Below are 14,096 nucleotides of genomic sequence, written 5' to 3' on the forward strand. Positions count from 1 at the left end.
GTTTTTAGTAGAAGATTAATTAATACTTACTGTTAATTAAACATGATTTCGAAAGCTTCGGAGTACCTAAAAATCTATTTTCGAAGATTATTATAAGTTTATCAAATAAATATAACATTAATGGTCAAAATTAAATGATTTTTCCTCAAAAAAAATTTAAAAATATCTTCTGTAAAAATAAATAAAACTATCCAAAATACCCGATATACCATACCCGATCCGAACCCTACCTGGATCCAAACCGAACCGGATAAAAAATAAATAGTATACTGGTGAAAAAAAATTATTCATTAAAATTTTGAATACGGGTCCGGATACTTTATACCCATACGAATCCGATCCGAATCGGACATTTTAATAGGTAGGCTCGAGAAGAGTTTCCAAATTCGGACTCAGACGGACTTAGACCTAGACCCGGTGAAGTTTAGTAAATAAAAAAAAAATTGAAGTTGAGGAATCAATTTCAATAAAATTTATAGATGAAGGGTCTTTTTATGTTTTCATCTTAGTGAAAACTTAGTCGCTATGTTTACTCTTTTTTTTAATTTTTTTTCTATTCTTTTTTTTTTAATTCTAACTGTTTATTGCTTGAATTTTTCTTTTGAGCGAATTTTATCAGACTGAGCGCAACTAGTTAGAACGCTAGTTTTTGTAGTAAGAGGTTTATGATTTGTTTATAGACTATTTAATAAAATTTATAAAATTATATGCATATGGGTATCCATACCCGATCTAGCTCCGACCCGTACTCGATCAATTCCCGGTCTTAAGCAGGTAATATACGGATAATCACAACCCAAACTCGCTCAAATAGACCTGATGAGTACATTATTAACTTAAGTATCTAGACCCGGATCCGATTCGAAATTAAATAGGTAGGGTTTTTTTTTTTCAATTCATTTCTTTTTAGGGTACAGGTATAGTAAATCAGCTATCCAAGCCCGACCCGGTGTACGGACACCTTTAATAAAAAGAAGATTGCATACTTCAATTTAAAATTAGAGTTATTAATCTTAATCTAGATAGTATTAACAAAAAATTGATCAAGATTCAACTAATTTTAGTTATTTTATACTATTAAATGAGAAAATGTTTTATGTCAGCTATCAAAATTATCATTCTTTAGATCTTTCCAACTTAAGGCAGTTGGTGTCAACAAATTATAAAATTCAGTATTTAAGAAGTTTAAATGAATTAAATCTTATTTAACAGCATAAATCATCGAGTTGTAAGCTCTATTATAAAAAATGACTTATGGAACAAAAATAATCATACTCATAAAAGCATCATATAACATATGAGGTAGCGCTACCCGCTTCGTTTATTTCATTTAGAAATAAATTTAGCTAGAAATGTGAATCAACTAGGATTCAAATTTGGGACTCGGGTACCAACCATCAAACCCTTTGCCACTTGCTCTAGGAACGGTCGATCATACACAAGACCTCTAAAAACATATAAACCATAAAGAAGTATGAAGTTACTTAGGAGTTCAAGAGCACCATACAGAAGTGTTTTCCTCATCTACTTGGGGGAGTCAACTTGAGTTTTAGTTTTCTAAACGAAACTATTTTTTAGTTTCACGGAATGAGGGATATAATGCACCGAATAAATTAACAAAATGTGAAATAAGTCAGGTAGACATGATTAAGTTGAGGCGAGTGTGGATCGAATTGAAATGGAATTTCGAAAAGAGGTAAAGTGTGAGTTCCAAATTTTTTTATTAGATGCTTGAAACGGGAATTCGAGCATGCAGAATGGAACGCCCATTTTAGAGAATGAGGTTGGAGAGAAGGGCCACTTTCGGGCGTTCGGAATGTTTTAGACACTACTTGAGAACATCCGGACCATCTTTTGAACCCTCAACCTGAGAGAACTATCGTGTGGCACAATAAACTCTGGATTACGCTGGGACACTCAAAATGTATTTTGTATTTTGCATGGACTAGTGGGCGTCTGGATCACCAATCAGGTACAATTAAATGAAAGGCGCCCAAAAGTTCAATCGGGCGCCTAAAACCTAGTACAAAGACAGTAGGTTATTTCTTTATAAATAAATAAAAAATATTAGAGGTTTATGTGCAATAAATAAAAAATGTTAGAGATTTATGTGCTATTGCAACATTTCGATAAATGCCCATTTCATAGCCAAAACCCCAATCTCTTCCCATCTCTCTCTCTCTCTCTCTCTCTCTTCCTCTTCTCTTTCTAAAACGAATGGTTCCCTAATTTAGAGATGTCATATTCCAACCCGAAACATAACAGACGCTTGTATATCTGCTAAATTAGCAAATATATAAGGCTAGAGAATCAAAGAGAAAACAGGCAAAATAATGATTACAAAATTTTTCACTAAATCCAAGAATCAAATGTTGAGGTTAACAATTGAATTTCAACTAGAATTAAATGAATTCTCACATATATATATATAGAACTAAAGTTTATTAAAACCAGAGTTTATTACGAAACACAAATGAAATTCTATCCAATAATACCACAATATCAAAACAAAAGCAAAATAAATCCAGATAATAGTTTTACGAACTTCATTTATTCACATCTAGTAGCCAGTTATAAAAGCAAAAGAAATTAAATCCAGACAGTACTACATCTAACGTTCACTAGGTCCCACTCCCGCCCGGCAAATCAGTCTCGGTACCTGGGTAAACAATCATACGCCATATTAGTCTGATTAAGCATACAAATAAATATATAATAAATGCTCTGAAGTAAATTTTTATACAAAAATTAATTTAAGTGACTGGTCTTTAATTTGCAAAATTTTTAAAATTAGAAATGATCAGAATTTAAAATTCAGATCAAATATGGACTACAAATTTACAAAGTATTTTCTCTTTCATCAAATAAATGAAATAAAAATTAAGTTCTTGATAACTAAGTATATTGTGTGATCCGTTGGAGAGATCGAGAGGCATCCGTAGGCGCAAAACAAAATAGAGGCACACAAAGGTACATATATATAGAATAAAGGCACTCGAAAGCACAAATACAGAATAGAGATATGGATAGGCGTGACACCCAAAGGTGAAATACAGAGACGAAACTAACTTCTATAACAGAATATATACCGACATTGCCAACATTAGTATAGCAGAATATCAAAAGACATTATAATTTAAAACACTTATCTAGTCCCTAATTTATAGAACAGATTATCAAATTTCAAAATCTTTTGCTAAAAGAACTTTTCAATCACAGTTGAAACTCAGTTTACAAAAATATTTAATAGTACGCTCAACCCTTAATTTTATAATCTATAAAATAAAGATTTTTGCCCAATCAGAATATTTTTCTAAATTATTTTATGAAAAATTAACGGGTGTCCAATCGCTTATCTCAAATGTAGCTTCTAAGCTAAAGCTATCCAATCAAAAATCCGAAGGGAATCAATCACCGAAACCTAAATTAAGAATTACGATTCTCTATAAGCTACTAAAAATAAAATTACAAAGAGAATATAAGCATTCAGAAAGATAAACTTATACAAAAATTTAAATTTGGATAAGCTCACATAGATTAACAAGATTGGTTTCAAATACATGCAATTTAAGTTGAGACGGAGCACGAAGGAGGTTTAGAATAATAAGCCCAATGAAACTTAACTATCCATCAAGAAGATGAAGAGCTAGCTAAGTTTATTTCTAAATGAAATAAACGAAGCGGGTAGCATACTACCTATCTCTCAATAATAAACAAAGATTCTAATGTTCGAAAAGAGGGTTTTCAAATGTTAAATATAGTTTTAAAATTTACAATCAGATAGGATCGAAACTAGAAACAAAACGACATATGCCTTCTCTTTGGCATTTTGTCAAATATGTAAAGAGCATTCCAAAAGTATGTAGAATGTACAGAATTTACATCACTAAATCACATGGAGAATACAAGATAAAAAATTACGGTACAATCAATATTAATTTACATCAATAGAAAACATATCTTAATGGTTTTAAATTTCAATCACCAAGAAATAAGTATTCAAAAATAATCACATAACCATAGATAAGGAGTTTTGATATTGTCAAGATTTGGTAAAAGAGACAAAAGAGGTAAGAGGAAAAGAACATCTTCAAAGACAAAAACGATGACGACGAGATGTCATCGGCGACAAGCTAAAAATGCCGATAGAGGTCAAGGAACACAACTGCGGCAGCGGCCACGGATGATGGCGACGACGATGGTGATCGAACGGCATTGTACGCGCCTACGGGAGATGGGAGGGGTTGTATGGGTACAAGGAAAAGAGAGATAATGGGAGGTGGGTTGCTGATATGAATTGAAATAGAAGATAAAATTAGGGATTTAATTACACAATATACCACCAAGCCCCCAATTTTTAATATTTACGAAAAGGCCTAAATTTTAAAAAAATAGGGGTCAAAATAAAAAATACAAATGTATAGGGTGTTATAGGAGATCCACTTAGTTGGAGGCTTGGAGAAGATCGAGGGCCTCAAGAGGAGCTTCTAGGAGGAGGGAAGCAACCATTTCACCCACGTTTTTCTTGTTATGAGTTGAAAATTTTAGGGTTCATTTTGGAGCTTTTTTCAAATAAAGAATTTTTTTCTTAGAGCTCTTTGGAGATTAAGGGTCATCTCTAAAAGAGGGAATTAGAGCCAAAGTGGAGAATATCATCGAAATGGATTTGATATTTTCTTTCTTTAAAGTTTCTTTGGTTGCATGCATGTATTGTGAGTAATATGTAATCTAAAATGTAACTTTAGTTGCATGCTAAAGGATCTAATTGGTCAAAATAGTAAGTGGGCATTTGACTTATGAAAATAGAATTTAGCCCTTTATTATGTTACAAGAAAGTACTTGACAAATGCATGTAAGTATTATGTAAAGTCTGAACATTAGAAACAAGTAGGGCTGGCAAACGAGCGAGCCGGCTCGTGCTCGAATATATATATATATATATATATATATATATATAAAATGTATTTTAATTATATATAGGCTTTAATTTAATTTAGCTTGGCCCATAAAATAAACTAAACAAGTACAACCGTGCAATTGAGCTCAACTCTAAATTTACATTACACACTCTCTCTTTCAGACTTTTACTGTTGCACATAACCTAAAACATAATAACATTCAAATTTTCAAATCCTTAATTTTTTCCCCCTCTCTCTCTTTCTCTCTCTCTCTCTCTCGTTCTCCCTCATACCCATAGTTAATTAATTCGGATTTGGCAATAATTCGATATGAATATAATACGTATAAAATTCGTTTTCTAATTTTTAAATTCGTTGAAAAATTCGGCTTAAAAAACGAATTCGGTATAAAATATAAAATATAAGATATAAAATATAAAATAATTTATATTTAAAAATAAAATTATAAGTTTTTTATTCATATTTTCAATGATTCGGCAATAATTCGCGAATTATTCGCGAATAATTCGCGAATGGCCCAAAAATTGGCGAATAATTCTCTCTCTTTCGAAAAAATTCGTAAACGGACCGTTTAATTCGGATTTTCAATAATTCGCGAATAATTCGCGAATTACTAACTAGGCTCAGACCCTCACCCCATCAGGCAGTCACCCTAGCTCACATTTCTTGCAATTATTTTGTATTTTGAACTATTAGACATGTTGCATCAAATTGTAGGTAATGTTCTATAAAAATTAAACTTTTGATTATATAATGTCGAGAATTTCAATCAGCTCGTTTAGAGCTCGAGCTCGGCTCGACTCGAAATTAGGCTCGCTCGAGCTCGGCTCGAATTAATTTCAAGCCGAGCTTGAGCCTAGATTTAGGCTCGAAATTAATTTCAAGCCGAATTTGAGCTGACATAAGCTCGCTCGAGCTCGGCTCGTTTCCACCCCTAGAAACAAGTGTGGCATTTAATCTAAGTTGAAACCTAAGGTGTGAATGTAGTTGAATGTAGTGGCACATGAGCTCTAGGAAAATTTTCAACTAGAGAACATGAGAACAGGGAAAGGAACCTTATGGATTACCCCAGAAGTCATTAACTTCGGGTGAAAGATGAATTATGTTGCGACCTTCCGGAAGTGTTATACAGGAGAAGTCCAATCCTCTCAGTTCCTAATGCCGCACTTTGGGAAGTCCGACAGCTCTCGACCCGAAGTGCTTATCGATTTAAGAGAAGTCTAATCTCTCTCGACTCTCTATAAGGTGTTTAATAAGAAAGTAACCAAACTAATAAATTAGTTAAAGTTAGGAAATAAATTATGATAATAATTTAGGCAGATGACATAATAAATTGTTAGGGCATATTGTGTATATATCGAGGCATTGTAGTAGCAATTGATTTCTTACATTTGTATTGTAGAAGTAGATGTTTTGTTATTATTATTGTCTACTAATGTCTCCTTTTGATCGAATGAGTATAGAGTGCCACTTTCGGCAGTTGCACCTAATAGAAACTTAAATTCTTACCCAGTTGTTTGTCTACCCCTTTTCAAATCTTACTATCGCCTCTGAGGAGTAGAACCGCGACAGGGGCATCATGGAGTTGCTAGATCGTTGTGAATCAATCTAGTGGCTACCTTTAGGGTGTGTTTGGTTCGAAGTCGGAATTGATATCAGAATTGAAATGAGAATAAGCTGGAAACAGAATCGGAATGATTCATTACCTCATTCTGTTTGGTTCGCCACTTGAATTGGAATCGGAATAAACAATTTCCATCGTTGATATTTAGTTCAGATCGATATCAGAAACGTAATCAAATTAATATGCCAATTTTATCTTTATAATATATCAGTCTAAATTCAAACTAAAAATGAAATATTAAATATTTACATCAAAATTTTAAAATAATGTCAAAATTTTAAATATATTTTTTAAAAAATTAAAATTTGAAATTGAATAGATAATTAAAATATAAAACTAGATTTCGATTTATTCAAATTAAAACTTAAAAAGTATAATTTAAATTTAAATTTGAATCCATAAATTTAATTTAAATTTTAAATAAAATTTGAATAAAACTTTAGATTTTAAATTAAATTTAAATTTAAATTCAAATTTATAAGTTAGATTCAAAAAGCTTGATTGAATTTTAATTTTTAATTTAAGTTCAAATTTAAACTTAAATTTAAATTATTTTATATATTTTAGACTTCTTCCAACAGTTTTATATAGAAAAAATCATTCTAATTTACATAATGTAGAAAACCGATTTACAAAAATGTACATTATAATTTTTAGTTTAACGAATTATTAATTAAGATCAACAATGAGGCCTATAGGATATTTAATTAAAAAATAACTAAAGTAGATGAATCAAAGCGTTCATCAACTAAATCATAAACAAAAATCAGGTCATTCTTGGATGAAAAATATATTTATTAGCCCCACATTATATCATACAATTATTTATAATTAGGTATAACTATATAGGAGCAAATTAGTCCAAGACTCTTATATATATATGTAGTCTATATGGTGGAGGATATTTTTGCTATAATTTATTAAAATTTTTAATTTACTCAGCCCAAATCTAGAGTTATAATTTCGAAACCCAAAGTCCGACCCATATATAGCCCATTAGACCGGGCCTTGTTTAGGCCCAGACCCAATTCCTATCCTATTTCTAGTCCATACTTTTGATGATATGATAATAATTAAAATATCGCATCACTTTCATATAAGTGTTATATTAATATTTAGTTAACTAACTTAGGTTGTATTACTTGATTGCATTGTTTTATATAGTCCGAGAAAAAAATTATAATAAATTAAAATTTTAGGACCAAAATGTCACACTATTCATAGTCTGTCGACTAAACGTGAAGTTGAGCCTATAAATAAATATATAATTAGGTTAGACGATTCGTATATTATGTATCTGATTGCGTTACATTCTATGAGATATTTAGTTTTATATGTACGTAATTTCACGTTACACATATCCAATAAATTATCCAATAAGTTAGTTACAATATATTTTTTTGTAAGCATTGAAACTTTTCATGCAACTTTATTTTGCCTAATGCCTAATGGCATCTCATGCTAAGTCGATAACCCAAAAAGAATTGTTGCGGTTGCAACTCTTATCCAAGGATTGAAATATTTTTTCTAGGGTTTAAATTTATATTTGGTATTTACTTAAAAAAATAGAGGAAAAAAATAGTATGAAAATTTAGATTAATAATATTATAACTAAAAAATAATTATAGATATGGCATTGTTCAACAGAAAGGTAACAATTCAACAAATTTGTGACGATGACACCCTGAGGTTGAGTTTTTTTGTCGAATTATTAATGGATACAAAAACCCAAAAAAAAAAAAAAATTGCAAAAATTAAAAAGCTCCTTCCTTTTTTTGTTACGCCATATAAAGATGTTCGCTGAAGCACATTATAAAAATAATGCAGAAATTAAAAGTACATGAATGAGAAAGAAATTAACCCTAAAAAGAAACTTATTGCTCCTACAGAATCCAAATCATATAAAAAGATTAATTAATCTTTTTGACGAGTAGAATATTCTAGAAGTAATCTAAATGATAATATTGAACTATTTTCGTATAGATTTTTACTCGTGCGTTTAGAATTAATTCTTACCTTGTCAAAAAATATCGTCCCATGAATCCCACCACGAATGCCTTCGTATGTTCGATAAAAATTCACCAGGAAAGAGCGGCTGTAACAAAAATTAAGCCCATCAGATCATCCAAATAAAAAAAAAGAAAAGAAAAAGACTTAATATACTTTCTATCCTTCAAAGTTTGCTATACTAATATATGTTAAAGTGGGGTGCGCATGTTACACCATTCAAGATCAGTAATCTTTTGACTTCGTCGCATTAATTTTTTTTATTTTTATTAAAAATTATTTGAATTTTTACTTTGTCACATTAATTTTTTTTTTTTATTTTTACTAAAAATTATTTGAATTTTTATGAAATAGAAAGATAGTGGGTTAATTACTGTAAAAAAATAATAAGAATAGTTTGCACACAAAGGGGAACAAAGTTAAGTTAAGTTAATACGTACGCCGAGCTGTTGCTGTATGGATCTCGGCCACCTCTTCTTGGGTCGCCAGCCTGGCCTTTTTCCGGTGATGTGCATGAAGTCGTTCTTGATTTCCGCCTTGGAGAGCGCGAAGGAGAACGTCGGACTCTTTTGCCTTATGGGCAGAGGATTGTCGCGATCCGGCAGCGGCCGGAACGGTAAGCCGGTCTTCTGGTCACCGGAGGCCGCCCTTCTTCTGCTCCTCAGATTCCACATCGGCAACGAAGGCGGCGGCGGTGGCGGCAGCGGCGGCAGCGGTTCCTCATTTTCCTTTTCCTTTTCCTTTTCCTCCCCCTCTTCTGCTTGCATCTTCTTCTTCTTCCGCCGCTGCTGCCGCGGAGGCAACGCATTCGTAATCGGCGGGTTGCAACGAGTCCGGGTCTTTAGAGCATTGCGGTGGTAGGACGTATTGTTTAAAGACGGGAATCGGGGGTTCGGGAGGTGCGGCCGAGAGGGCCGCAGCCGAGGCGGACCAATGCCGTCTTCCGCCGGTGGATCTTCCTCTCGGCCTCGGACGGCATCCGGCCGGAACGCGGGCTGCCGTGTCGGTGTTTCGGGGCTGTCGCCGGATCTTTTCTGATGCGTCGGAGGCGGGAGCGTCGACGGCGTAGAGCCCTCCATGAGTGCAAGTCGATCGATCTCTCCCTTGTGTTTTCCACCTTTAATTCAACTATTTTTCTATATATTAGCAAGCAAATTGCATTATTATTATTATTATTATTATTTCGGAAAAACTTCAAATACCACCATGTGGTTTCATATTTTCTCACTTTAGTATCCTGTTGTTTAAAGTCTATCAATTTAGTACCATGTCGTTTCATTTTTATCTTTTTATTATCGATTTCACTAATTTTTTTCGTTAAACGGTGATAACGTTAAAACTAAAGAATATTAAAGTGAATATTTGATAAATCTAGATAGAGTATGTGAAGTTTTTTTTGTATATAATTTAATAAAATATTAACGAAAAAACTGACGAAAAGATAAAAATAAACTGAGAAAGTGCGAAACCACAAGGGTGGTATCTGAAGTTTATCCTTTTTTCTAGAGAAAGATAGCATGCTACCCGCTTTGTTTAAATTTTTTTAAAAAATAAACTTAGCTAGAAATATGAATAAGTTAATATTCAAACTTTGGACCTCGAGTACCGACCACCAAACCCTTTACTGCCACTTGCGCCAAGTACAATCGGTTAAATTGCATTATTAGTCCCTCAACTTTGAGTCAAATTCAATTTGGTTGATTCTCAAACTTTAAATTTCGTAATTTTTGAACTTCTAACAGTGCTAAATTTTCATCGTTATATTCGATTAAAAATAGTTTCTTGCATCTTCTCGATACATTATGCCTCCATTTGGTTCGGGAGTAAGGGGAAATAAGCTCTTGTTCTGTTTTTATACGAATTTTTGGAATAAATTGCTATAATTTGATATAAGGTTGGAACTGTTAGAAAAGTTTGTTCCCAAGTGAAAATAAAATTAATTAAAGTCTAAATTTAATTTTAATTATAATATTAAATTATTAATTAATCTAATTAATATGTTTAAATCATTATCCATTACTTAAATAATAAAATAATTAATTAACTTATTATTTATAATTAATTAGCTGGTTAATTATTAATAATTTAATATATTTATTCATAAACTAATATTTATATTGATCAATCATTAATATTTTTATTAATTTTATTAATTTTTTACTAGTTATCTAACTAAAATAATTTACTAACTAATTAAAAAATTAAATTATACTTAATATTTAATTAATGAATGAATATATTTTTATTATCTTATACAATATTCATAGCTAATAAATTTATTAATTTATTAAATTATTTTTAATTAATATTTTGATGTTAATTAATTAAATAAAATATTTTTAATTTAAAATTATAACCCTTCCAATCTAACCATTCAAACACTATTTATCTTATTCCCATGAATAAGCCAATTTTCATCCAAACACAAATTTGGTCTAATACCTATTTATACCTGAACTTGTACCCATCTCTAGAATAAGCAATTCTTACTTATATCCGAACCAAATGTAGCTTATTAAGTTTATTGTTTCTTCATATGTGTTATACTTTTAATTTAGAGATCAAAATCTTATATAAAAATTTTCATAATTTAATGGACAATAGAATTAAAATATAAAAATAAATCCGTGATACAGAAATGCAGAGATGCATTACAGGCAATAATTAGATTATTCTCGCCTAAAATAAAACTTAGGCGTTTGAGGATTAAAGGACTACTAATATTAAAATTAAAAGTTCAAGGACGAAAGTGAAATTCGACAGAAACTTTGGTACTAATGATCAATTGGTCTGAATTAACGATGCAAATTTTAAAAACATATAACTCTTACAGGAATTGATTATATATTGAGATAATATTCAACCCAACCCAACCCAACCCAAATCTGAATCTGAAATTTTTCAAATATGAGTTAGAATTTTACTAGATCCGACTCATATTCAAATTCAGAACCAGATCTCGAACTAAAATATTTTTGGATTCGGATTCGGTTTTGGGCTCACTATAATTCTTCCGATTTGGATTATTGAATTCGAAACTTGTTTTGATATATTTTCAGCGTGCTACATCCTCTTTGAATCTATTTTTAATATTATATATATTTTTAGAATTCGTAAGGTTTTTTTTTAATATTTTTCTAACTTTTTCTATAAAATTAAGAAGCGTACATATATGTTGTATATATTTTGCTTTTAGTACTATATATTACTCAAATATTTTATTCGCAGCCCTATTTATTTAATATTCAATCTTATTGAATATATATTTAAATTTTAATATCCAATCAACATCTAAATCTGTATGCGAATCTGATATAAAAATATTGATATGGATACAAGTTAAGCACAATCTAAGCCCTAAAGATATATGATATTTACTATTTGACCTGAATCGGAGTCGGAACTCGTGTGAGAATGAATATTTTCAAATAAAACCATTCGCTCACCGTTAGGAGGTGAACCTTGTTGAGCTTTTTCTTTTCTTTTCTTTTCTTTTCACTTCTAAAACCGAATTAAAGCAAATTAGAACACAAACTAAATCGAACCAAACTGAAATAATTTGATCGGCTCGTATATTCGGTTTAATTAAACCAAACATGGATTTGAACATAGCACTTTTACAAAATAATGTCTGAATTTTTAATTTGAATAATTAATTAGAGTTGAGCTTAAAAGTACAGGAGTATTTGTGCTCGTGACTCTTTAGTCGTTGGACCGCCTCAAGATTTATACATCACTTTTATCGATGTATCCTATTAATTTCACTTTTACTCATCCTGTATGGATTTTGAGATGATTCGACAGCTTAAAAGTTAGCTCCTGTGTTTTGAAAAGCACAAGAGCTCAACTCTAATTAACTATGCCTTCTAAATTTTATTAAATAATTTGATACACCTCTCTCCTCACGCAAAGTTACTAATTGAAAATATTCATGGATTTACAACAACAAACTCTACACATAAATAGCTTTCTTGATTTTTCAGATTTTTCTCATTTTAAAGACCTGAAAATAAGGTTTAAACCATCGTTTCTCTATATTGATTATTCCTGCTTTGAGTGCTCAGTCACATCATGTTGAACATAAATTTCTATAAACATCTAATTAGAGAATCTGTATTTGAAGGATGTCCAGATTTAAATTCGAATCCAAAAATCAGATTTACAAGATTTTTTTAAAAAATTTTAAAGACTCGTAAATAAGGTTTGAACAACCATTTCTCTATATTGATTATTCCTGCTTGTGTTGAAAATAAATTTAAGTATAAATATTCAAACTAGAAAATCTGTATTTGAAGAAAAATCGAATTTAAAAAATTATCATTGTTACCGAATTCGAATCTGAGCTCGATGGAATTAGCTGATTTTGAGATTTTGACTATTATCGAATTTGTATTCGGATTGGATTAGAAATATCCGAACCATTTTAACCCCACATCCAACGAGTTCTATCTTTCCTAATTTAAATAATAATAATTATATTTTAAGAAATTAATTAGATTGTCGACTTAAAAGTAAATTGGAGTAAAGCGCATTTAACTTCTCTTTATGCAAATTCTAAAGAGGAGCTTCGTATAGAATTTTTTATTCGCTTTGTTTCATCTGTCTCTCTTTCTCTTTTCTTTGACTAACTTTTAAGAGGCCACAAAAGCATGTACGAAAAAGATTTCGACCATAATAAGTTGAGAAAATAACAACTATCAATTAAAAGGAAAAAAATTGTGCAACATGAATAGGGTTAAACTTTTAAAATAGGAATACATATATTTGCTAATTGTAATCTAAATAGGCTAAATTCAAAAGCAAAATCTATATCTCTATGTTTTTAGGCATTAGGTTGAACACTTAGTAGGCATTCCAAAGAACATACAGAATATAAGAAATCTATAAATTGGTATCTAATAGAAGCACAGAGATTCAAACAGATCTCGAAATTCTACCATATAAATTTCAAAATTCTAAAAAAGTACTTTTTAAATTGAAAAATCTATCAAAAAAGGAATTCCTTCAAAAAGAGGGAAAGAACAAGATAAAGAGAACAAATAAAAACCTTTTTAATGATGAAAACGATGACGGACGAGATGCTTTGGACGAACGAAGCAACGCCAACGATGAACGAGAGACGGAGTTGCGATGTCGTTGTCAAAGAATGAGAAGCCAAAGCCTTTTAGTGCGCGCGTGCGAGAACGGGAGAGATCACGCGCATGACGGAGATGCCGACCGTGATGTGGGCGTACGGTCGAGAAAGAGAGGAGCCGCCGATTTGAGATGTCGTACAACAAAGAAAAAGGAGATTTGGACGCTTTTAATTAATTAGGGTTGCTCAATTTTACTTTGACCCCTAAACATTTTACGTTATGCAAAATAGTCCCTCTGTATCAAAAATAAATAAATAAATAAATAAATAAAATTAAAACAAAACAAAATTAAAATAATAGGGTGTTACTGTCACTTACACCGTCTTCCCCTAAAAATAAGTTTAGTCCTCTAAATTTACTTACCTCAACTCTCAAAAAGTTGAGGGTACTTCAATTTCATCTACTCCAGCT

General features: G+C 31.1%; 1 protein-coding gene across 3 annotated transcripts; it reads right to left on the minus strand.

Annotated features, from left to right (window-relative positions):
* LOC109726232 (WAS/WASL-interacting protein family member 3-like) lies at positions 2,428–13,809 on the minus strand. Of its 3 annotated transcripts, none has more exons than XM_020255727.1 (4): positions 13,598–13,809; positions 8,991–9,667; positions 8,560–8,638; positions 2,428–2,659 (listed from the first exon to the last, which is right to left on the minus strand). In XM_020255727.1, the coding sequence occupies exons 2-3, from the start codon at positions 9,627–9,629 to the stop codon at positions 8,564–8,566; spliced, it is 714 nt and encodes a 237-aa protein (XP_020111316.1). In that variant the 5' UTR covers positions 9,630–9,667; positions 13,598–13,809; the 3' UTR covers positions 2,428–2,659; positions 8,560–8,563. The 3 variants fall into 3 exon arrangements, with proteins under 3 accessions (XP_020111316.1, XP_020111315.1, XP_020111317.1); XM_020255726.1 differs by having other exon boundaries at positions 8,991–9,678; XM_020255728.1 differs by having other exon boundaries at positions 8,991–9,686.

This window comes from Ananas comosus, linkage group 21, assembly GCF_001540865.1.
Source record: "Ananas comosus cultivar F153 linkage group 21, ASM154086v1, whole genome shotgun sequence".
Classification (NCBI taxonomy): Eukaryota; Viridiplantae; Streptophyta; class Magnoliopsida; order Poales; family Bromeliaceae; genus Ananas; species Ananas comosus.

Excerpts from the sequence above, each read along its gene's own strand:
- LOC109726232 (XM_020255727.1), bottom strand. The coding sequence starts at position 9,629 with ATGGAGGGCTCTACGCCGTCGACGCTCCCGCCTCCGACGCATCAGAAA. Across the intron at positions 8,639-8,990 it reads CCATACAGCAACAGCTCGGC|CCGCTCTTTCCTGGTGAATT; the intron begins GTACGTATTAAC and ends TTTTTGTTACAG.